The sequence below is a fragment of the Morone saxatilis genome, unplaced genomic scaffold, assembly GCF_004916995.1.
Source record: "Morone saxatilis isolate NCDOM2014 unplaced genomic scaffold, NCSU_SB_2.0 Contig1, whole genome shotgun sequence".
NCBI lineage: Eukaryota > Metazoa > Chordata > Actinopteri > Moronidae > Morone > Morone saxatilis.
The window spans coordinates 3,217,907-3,227,618 of NW_023339651.1; the positions used below are offsets into that span (position 1 = coordinate 3,217,907).

The 9,712-nt window shown below is 37.0% G+C and overlaps 2 protein-coding genes across 2 annotated transcripts in view; both read left to right on the forward strand.

The window, feature by feature from the left end:
* The first annotated feature begins 1,375 nt into the window (after positions 1 to 1,375).
* Positions 1,376 to 5,924, forward strand: LOC118332429. Its single transcript, XM_035667709.1, has 8 exons — positions 1,376 to 1,460; positions 1,704 to 1,769; positions 2,821 to 2,883; positions 2,964 to 3,006; positions 3,145 to 3,333; positions 3,419 to 3,688; positions 4,355 to 4,447; positions 5,229 to 5,924. Exons 1-8 carry the CDS (start codon positions 1,386 to 1,388, stop codon positions 5,633 to 5,635), a joined length of 1,206 nt encoding a protein of 401 aa, XP_035523602.1. The 5' UTR covers positions 1,376 to 1,385; the 3' UTR covers positions 5,636 to 5,924.
* A 1,026-nt stretch (positions 5,925 to 6,950) lies between these two features.
* The window catches only part of myo1d (myosin 1D), a 99,909-nt gene continuing 97,147 nt past the window's right edge, over positions 6,951 to 9,712 (forward strand). Inside the window, exon 1 of the mRNA XM_035668011.1 lies at positions 6,951 to 7,428. Within this exon, the coding sequence (XP_035523904.1) occupies positions 7,334 to 7,428 (95 nt within the window). The 5' untranslated portion in view covers positions 6,951 to 7,333. The remainder of the gene's footprint in view (positions 7,429 to 9,712) is intronic.

A 9,712-nucleotide genomic window follows, 5' to 3' on the forward strand; every position in this document is an offset into this window, starting at 1 on the left:
ATATCATTTTCAAGTTATTACAGTGATCGCTTCATTGTTCCTCCAATTTAATTAAAAGTAAACAGTAAATTTCACACCCATCTTAAAGGCCAATGCTGTCTCATAGTACACATTTATCACTGATTTACACTGATTTATGCTGCACTTGTTTGTTACGTGTCATTTTGATAATATATTCTGTTTAGCATGAGTTGCAGTCCTCACATGAAAGCTCATTTGACCGTTTTCACACTTCCATCCATCTGTGGACAGTGAGGAGTAACTGTACTGACAAAAGAACAACTTTTACAGTTTCACCACTGCCTGCTGACCATACAGACTGAAAAACTGCCAACGGCGTACTAATTTCATGTTTACATTTGCAACTAGTTTGTGAAAAGTAACACCTAAACTGAGTGGGAAAGATGCCGTTAAACTGAAGTTTGTAATTTCCCCTTTGTTTGTGCTTCACTGTGTCAACTACTGATGAGTATATAAGGTGGTTTTCGGACGGTGGGTGAGTTTCTCATCATGCTGATATGACGAGGTAGGAGTAACTTTGAACATTTGGTATGAGAAAAATATACATTTTTGTTATGATAATATCTTTGGAAGATCTCCACTATTATAGGTATTAAGGTTAGTCAGACTTATTTAATATGATTTGTCATGTTAATGATGATTTATTATTCTTTCAGCACTTGTATGGCCTCTACCCCGTGAACTATACATGTCTTGATCAAGGTAAATTTACATTTATTACTGTCTTAATATCACAGATAGTATTACAACAGACAACACTGTTGCCAGTAGGGAAAATTGTATGATAAATGTATCTAATAGTGTTGTCATTGTATGTATAGTGATCCTGAAACAAACCATTAAAAATGCATATATATATATTATAATATATTACACATACATAATGCTAGACAAAGTTATTACAAACATACACATAAATAAATAATAATGCTTTGTTTATAATTATTTAATATATAGACATCCTTGTAAATGTTTAATGTTAATGTTTAATTCATTAACCCACATCTATCATACTATACATTACATCCAAAGCAAAGCAAATATATTTGCATTAACTATTTAATTTAATTTAATTCCTTCATAATAATATTTTTTTCTTTTTTATTGATAATAACACTAATTTTAACTATGATGTTCTAATTAATAAATTAGTATTTTTACAGTAAAAATATGAACTTCTCTGCAGAAATAATTAAAAAAGTATGCCCAGTAATCGTATTTTATAAAGAAAAAATAAACTGTATATTCCTCCAAACTTGCTGATATTAATACAGTAATTCCATGTGATTATTATGCAGTGAGTAAGCGAGAAACCATATAACTGTCATCTTTTTACATAACTACTGTGCAACTGTTGTCCCCAGATGGTTGTCTTAGCTGTGGCTGTGTTTGTAACGTTGTCATCTTGTGCAGTTGGCTGCTCAGGGAGCCCAAATTCTGTGAGTATGAGCTTTGTTCGCAGACGACGTTACGAGGCTACCAGGCAGATGGAACATGAAATTCATACATTATGCAACAAAAGTTTTTCGTTTTCCCAGATGTTGTTTGGACAGAACTGTGCTTAGTTTCTGCCACATTGAACTTATAAAAGGGAATAGAACATTATATTATATTAAACCCAATTACTTACAAAGTCGTGTGACGAATAAAGTTTTGTTTGACACATTTTCTTTTTTTTCCAGACTGAGCTGAAGCTTTGGAGCAGGGAGAATCAGTCTATGGCAGTGCAACTAGCTGCTGTGTTCAAGGTGAAATCATATATTGTAGCTGTTTCTTGATTGGTTGGATAATTGATTAGTCTTTCAACAGACAATTCAACAACTATTTCGATAATCACTTCATTTTTTCAGGTAATTTTCAATAAATTATACCAAAAATTCTGTTCTTCCAGCCTCTAAAATGATTTTCTTTGGCTTATGTGCCCATAAGCTTTATATCTGAGGGTTTTGGCCTGTTGGTTGCCTTGGACTTTGTTTGATTTTTCACTATTTTCTGATAATTTGTACACATAAGGGGGATGCAGCACCGCTAAAATCTGATGTAATGAAAACCATTAGTTCATAAAAATGTTCAAACAAGGTTTTACCCTGTTTTATGTCCATTTTATCTGGAAAAAGTTTGAAATGTCTTCTTAAAAGTTGTTAATAACTATAGTTATTAATAAAGTAGGCTATAAATTATTCAGAATGATTATTCAAATGAATGCAATTTATGCATGCATTTAGCATTTAGCAGACATCATTATATAGACAGACTTCCTCTCAGCACCCCAACTCTGACTGACATCCAGTGTCCCTGTTTGTAGACCAAATGATTATTAGATTAAAAGATTGATGATGATTGATGAAAATAATTGTTCAGAACTGTAGCCAAAATGCTGGAAATACTGCAGTCTGTCTGTTGAGTATATTTTTTTTGTCAATTTCATCTCCCTACATTATGGTATTATTGTTGTTTTAAAGCTTTCCTGACTCTGAGCATATAATTCTGTTTAAGAATAATAAATCAGTCATATTTTCTTTTAGTTTAATTGAATCTTGGGATTTTTGTTTGTTTGTTTTGCCATAAAAACAGTCAAATTTTAAGACATCTAGTCTCCTCTTTTTGCCAATAACCCCCTCAAATTTCCCATAAATATGAAAGTCTTCTGTCTTCTCTGGACTTGACATAAACTGCGACATCTGAATCACTCGTTATTATGTTAATCCTCAAGTATTATCTGCAAGAATTTTCCAGCTTTTTAAATGAGGTTCCAACATTTCAATCATTGCTAAAAATGCACACTTTGCTCTATTGCAGGAGATGGAGAGTCTAAGGTGTGAACAAACAACACTTCAGCAGCAGCAGAATGCTCTGACTCAGGTAGACTCTATGTAATTCCCTTACAATCTGCGTAAATGCTGTATATCAGCCACTGAACGTGTCATTTTCTTCATTCACAGATGCATATAACAAGCCATCAGAAAGGAGCTCAGAAGCAAGTTGGTGAGTCAATAAAACAACAACATTCTTTACATAAAATATGATTTTCAGCATTCACTCTAAACTTTCTATGTGCTGTAGTCTACTGCACTCTGTAGACCTAATATTGGTGGTAACTGGTGGAAAATGTCTCTTGTCAAGCTGGAACAAACATCCTTACTTATGGTTCAATTGATGACGAGGAAGACCTGCCCGAGGAAGACCTGCCTGAGGAAGACTCGAGGAGACGGGGTGACCCCTGCTTCCACTACACAGTCCTGGACCAGGCCTGGCGTGCCACCAACAGCACCTCCAAGTTCAAGATGTGTGACCGCAATGTCAAATGGAAAGGTAGCTATTGATCTGTATGAATGGGTTTACTTTAACAATAATGACAATTATGATTATTTCACTATGCTTTTGTTTTCTACCAAAGGCTGGTACCGCCTCTTCTACAAAGGTAGGAGTATTCAGATGCCTGAGAGGTGTGTCCCTGTGAACAAATGTGGCACCCACTCCCCCCTGTGGCTGGTGGGGCGTCACCCAAAGAGAAGGCAGGGCATCGCCACGCGCAATGTGTGTGGCCACTGGAAGAAGAACTGCTGCGCTTTCCGATCCACCCCCATCCAGGTCAAGAAGTGCCGCGGCAACTACTACGTCTACAAGTTCACCCAGCCGTCATCCTGTTATTTGGCTTACTGTGCAGGTATTGAATGAGGATTGTGTCCTAAACTGAACACTGGAACATTATTGGAAAAGTCAGCCATGAATCCATCTAAATGTTTTAAAAATTAGGATTATTATCTTATTCTATTTTGTAAATGGTGGAATCTTTAAATAATGTGTAACTGTCCTGTCCTAGTGGAGAAAGATTTATAAGTTATTTTTCACTTGATCCTTTACTTTATACTTACTTTTAGATTTGCTTTAGTTTCAAATATGTCTTACTGAAAAGAATTTTTTTTTATATATATATATATAAGAGTATATTGCATATGATAAATAGTAGGACTTGATTCAATATGTTTCTTCACCACTGGAGAAAGTATTCAGATTTTAGACCAGTATTTTTCCTATTTGGGATAAACTAAGGAGATCCCAGGAGATAATTTAAAGTGGTTTAATCTTTCAGTAGTTCAGTGTGTGAATGATGTTAAACTGAACAAGGCAGCGCTTAGAACTAATAAAACCAGGGTGAATCTCCTCAAGGCTCCAACATCTTTAGACATCTGAGATCCCAACTCACTGTCCCAGTCATCCGATATCAGTCTGATATATCTGCACATCTTTTGATAAAATCTAAATCCTCTGTGTCTGACAGTATTAAAGATGAAGGGGAAGTGCCTGAATGAAGCTCTATGTCTCTTCTCAGATATCAACACACTTGTATGTGGGCGCTGCAGAAGAAACCAGTCCTGTGTGAGCCGAGATAAGATTAACTGGAGGTGCAAGACCAAGAGAAGAAGTAAGTTGTATCTTGTCTTGAAAATGTTTAGGGCATAAATAAGAGGGTCAGAGAAGTGTTTCTGTTTGCTGAAGGGAGGGTAGTCTGACTTTAGTCCCTTGTCAAATGTACTGCAAATCATCATGTTATCTGTTTAGTTATGAATGACAATTAGGCATCTGAAGTCACAAATATCAGGCCATAGCATCAATTAGTTTAGATGTTTATTTATTGTTTTATTTTAGTTATTAATTATGGAAATAATTCAGTCAACTCAATACTGTTACATTAATTTAAGATATTTGGGTGTAGTTGGAGTTTTTTTATATTATATTTTTTAAATATTATTGATTCTGGAGATGACCTCGAATCAAAAGCCCCCTCCCAACCCTAATCATGTTCATACAGTCTCTAATGTGCCATGCCTCCCTGGTAAATACAATATATGAATGCAAAATACACCAGTTAAAAATTAGTGGTCACTTTATGAAACATAAAGAACGAAATATGTTAATTTAAATTTTTCTTATGGAAAAATTGGTTTTTGCTTTTGATGAAATGCAAAATGATAAGTTTGATGATTAAAGGTATATTCCAGCTATTAAGTGTTGCACTTCCATAAAGTTGGAGTACTAACAAGAAACAGATAATAGAAAGAATCGCCTAAATTGATGCAGCAGAAGCCGAGATATTCCCTAAAATACTGGACCCTACATTTCCCATAATTCACCTAAAAAGCATGCCGGTCTTTTTCAAATCCCCAGTTTGTATTAATAATAATAATATCTCCATTTTTTTTCAGTGTCTTCCAAAAAGATCCACTTCTTCGCCTCGTATCCCGGCCAACTATCAGGCAAGGTGAACAGAATCAAGTACAGCAAGGTGCTGGTGAACGTGGGCCGAGCCTACAACAGAAGAACCGGCGTGTTCAAGGCTCCGGTCAAAGGAGTCTACCAGTTCTTCTTCTCCACTCAGTCAGCCAACGCTGGTCAGAAGACTGATCTGTGGCTGGTGATCAATAGTTACTGGGTAGCTGTCTCTCACACACACGTCTCCCGTCCCTCCACTGTTGGTAGCTTGTCTATGTACATGACTTTCCTCCGCAGAGGCGCGAAAGTGTTCGTCACCCACAACTCTGGTAGGTCTTGGGCCAATGCTGCTTCCATGACCATCACATTTGGGGGGTCACTGCTTGTACAAATGAAATAAAGTATGTGTAAACACATTTTGACAACGCATTAGGTCTTTATGTATCCTTGAATAGGATGAGACTTGATTTTCAACATGTGGAGAGTGTGTCATGACAAAGTTTACAGTTTCTCTTTGCCATTAATTCAATTATTCAACTAGTTTTTGTGATAAAGGACTGTAAACCGTCAGCTAAATGCTTGAAGTAATGCCTAAATGTCTGATTTAATGCTTACATGTAAATATTAAAACAAAAAAGAAATAGTGTGTTGTTTAGTCAATTAATCAATATTGGCTATGTGCTGCGTGTCATCCCCCTTTCCTCTCACTCTTCAGCTGTCACTATAAATTAAAGACAATAAAAGATATAAAAAAATATAAAAAAAATAAACACACTTAATAAAAAATGCAAATATTTCATCTGGATTTTTTTTATCATTTGATCTCTTTTATCCCAACTGGGCTATTCTTCTAATAAAGATCACTATATTACTTACAAACAGAAACAATAATAATAAATGTACAAGTATTATTTATTTGATCTAGTTTAGGTTTAGTTTAGATTAATTGATTAGCCAGTTAACAGATCTATCTATCTTATAATCACAGCTGTCAGATAAATGTAGCATAAGGTGTAAATATTTATATTATAATGCAGTGTAGTAAAGTAAAGTAGCATAAAATGGGAAGTAAAGTTCAAATACCTCAAAATTGTACAGTACCTGAGTTAGTGTATCTACTTTTTAACCACTGCTGTCTAGTCACAGTATCTACAACATGCTCTTGTCTCTGTTTTACACAAGATGGCGCACTAACCTCAGTGTAAACCATTAACAGTACATATAAAGTGTAAACCTGGAGAACTAGTGGCAGTCTGATCTTGGTGTTTCAACCAGGAGGCCTCATTCAGATTCAACAGATCAAAGGAAGTTACAGGGGTCTGATAGTTCAATAGATGCTAGTTCAAAGGCAGGTTGGTTGAGAATGATCCAGTCTCTGCAGAACCACTCTCAGTCCATTTATTCATTCATATTCCACTGAGTAAATTCTGATGATACCTCATTTTTCCTTTTATGGTAACAGAGGGCATCATAAAAGTCAGGCCAAAAAACATTATGTTTTTTTTCTCCGAGTGTTTTACAACTTAAGAGGTGGCCCCGTCATCGCTGAAATATGTATCAGAAACAGTGGAGCTGTGGTCTAACCCAGAAGTATGTGCTGCTCAGCTCTCACACAGGGCCAGTCTGACCAACACCTCTCCGCAGGGCCGGGGGCGGGGCTTGGGAGAGGCGGCTCCAACCCTATTGGCGGATGGTCGGTCTGGACGACAGGAGAGAAAACTCCAGGAAAAGGGACGCACGGTGTAACGGGACAAGGATACATTTCGGCTTCAAAAGGAAACTTTGTATGGACATGAGGATATTTTGGGATAATTTCCTATTTCTTATAGAAAACCCGGACTTTTAAGGGCAGAAGACGTTAATAGCTATAGGGTATTTTCAACTAGTTTGTTCCCTTTTAATTAAACATGACTGAAATTGCAGTTTGACGAATGAAAATGCGCATCGACCACACAGCTGTCCACTGAGGAGAGGAGGTGCTCGGAGAAGCCCGCCAATGTTCACCTTCTGTCGGCACTTCAAAGCAAGTTGTTAAAAAAGAAAATAAAATAAAAGAATAATTTCCCACGCGCTTCAGTGAGAGAAAGGGAGTATCACCATGGCAGAGCACGAGAGCCTGGAGTTTGGAAAAGCAGATTTTGTGCTTTTGGACAACGTGTCTATGGAAGAATTCATGTCTAACCTAAAACTCAGGTAAGCCCCAGCCCCTGAAGCGGCCATTCACCTTTTGTAAAGCCACTGAATGTCTAATAAGCACGGGGGAATGAAGGTTGAGAGGAAGGCTATGTCACGGAAATGCTGTTAAGTCCCTCTACAGGTGCTACCTGTTGCTCATTGGTGCCACTTATGAATGAACACATCTCTCCAAAAAAAAACCCAACGTGTCGTCTATGTAAATGCTGCCACTGAACCTGTGTTTGACGTGTGAAATAAATAGTAGAGTATGTTTGAGCCACTGTCGGTGGTTTGAGCAGCTCTTGAATGCGGTAACAATATGTGGTTTGTATAAAAGTTGTTGGGACGGAGCTGCTGGCTGCTCTGCATTCATTCGATGCCTTCTTTCGATCAAACCGGTAATTCCCTCTGAAGAATTCCGTGTGAGACTCCACCCTAACTTCACACACACACACCTACACACTCTCACTCACACAGTATTACCGCAGTTTGACGCAGGCCGGTTTTTATCAGCTGTGTTTCAGTGGCTCAGTGTCAAGCATGCTTAGTGAATGGAGAGAGGGTTTCAGATGGGGCTGTGGCTTGGAATCAGTTTCCCCATCGCCTCTTCTCACCTCTGCCGTCTGTAATGAAAGTGCAAACTGATCCCTGATGTCAGCTTTTAGGGGAGTAAGACAGTATCATCATCATTACTTTAGCTTTCTACTGTAAGGAAACTTTGTCTGCAATAAGAGGGAGTTTTCTCTAATAGTAGGCCTTTGACAGCACAATAGGAAGCTATTGTGAGAAGAAATAGAAGAAAAGTAGTGTGACATATCCAATTTAAGCACATAGGCTATATGTATAATTAAAAACAACAAAAGTATGTCCCTGAATCGCAGCTTACATCTCTTATCTAGAAGCCAAAGATCATTCAGGATCATTGAATATCTAGTTAAGATATTGAAGTTTGCTGAAGAATGAAGAATGAGGATGAAAATAGATTGCATGAGCTGTTTTGATTTGTGGAAATTGAGTGCATTTTTTTCTCTGTCTAAAAAACAAAACTCTAAAATATTGTGGTCACAAAAAGGAATTTTGGTTTGTTCAAGTTAGCTAACTTTGTCTTAAAGCCTGGTAGAAGAGGCAGGATGGATTGATTTTTGAGGTCCCAGTTCCGTACAGCCAGTAATGACTGGTAGAATAAATATTTGGAGGATTTTAACGATGCTGGTTTCTCCTGTCGGCTGCATGGTTTCCCTTCTATGGCCAACAAGAGTGAGCTACAGAGCCTACTTATACTTACAAGCAGGAATGTCCTCCACACCGAAATCTCTGTGATTCCTGAAGACAATCATACTATTCATCCGTTTATTATAACCAAGTGTAGTACACGGAACATTTAGGCATCGTCTGCCTGTGTGAACATTTCTAAGAGTTTAGTATTACATTGTAATATGTAAGAACAGAACAAGGAGGGCTGTGTGAGAATACATTACTTTGTTGACCTTAAAGTTGTTGGAGTTGTTTGAATTGCAAGTTATTCCAACTATTATTCTTTGTTTGTGATATTTATGTATTTAATAATAAATAAAAGTCTTTCTAACTATATATTATTCAGGAAGATTGGTCATAAGTGAGGCTTAATTATCAGTTGCTCTAAAGATTGTAAAGATAAATTGGTTAGTGGCAGCTGTCAGCAGGTTTCCTTGCAGTTTTCTATTTAAAGTAGGCAAATGAGTATGTTTGCATGTTCCTCTTGCTTATGCATGAGTTGCTCTTAAGCAAAGTGTAATACAGGATAAATAGCAGGTAATTGCTAGGCAAGCAAAAGTCATAGGAATGGCAGTAAAATGTGCCTTGATGCAGGTAACCAAGGTGAGGAGGGGTTCTTCAAAACTCACTCAGGCTCCAGTTTCAGAAGACTCACAATCACTTTCAGTCAGAACACAAAAGAGACAGCAAATAAAAGTCAGTGGGGCCTAAAGACCAGAGTTTCTGGTAAAGTGACGTCAATGGAGGAAGGACCAGAATGCTCTGGGTGTGCTGTTCCCCACCTCTCTTATCCCCTAAAGATGGGTCGTCGTATCTGAAATGAGTGTAGTATTCCTGTTATTGTGTTATTGTGTTATCTGTTGTTTTTTTTTTACTGTTTTTTCTCTCTTGTACAGTGTTTATATTATATTCTATTCTATTATTTTTTCATACTGTTCTTATACTGTCTTTATACTGTTTTTTTTCTCTATCCACTTTGCTGCTGTAAGATTGGAATTTCCCCATTGTGGGACTATTAAAGGAATATCTTATCTTATCTTATCTTAGT

Coding starts and splice junctions, on each gene's coding strand:
- LOC118332429 (XM_035667709.1), top strand. CDS start 1,386: ATGGTTGTCTTAGCTGTGGCTGTGTTTGTAACGTTGTCATCTTGTGCA. Junction 2,884..2,963: donor AGCAGAATGCTCTGACTCAG/GTAGACTCTATG, acceptor CTTCATTCACAG/ATGCATATAACAAGCCATCA. Junction 4,448..5,228: donor GTGCAAGACCAAGAGAAGAA/GTAAGTTGTATC, acceptor ATTTTTTTTCAG/TGTCTTCCAAAAAGATCCAC.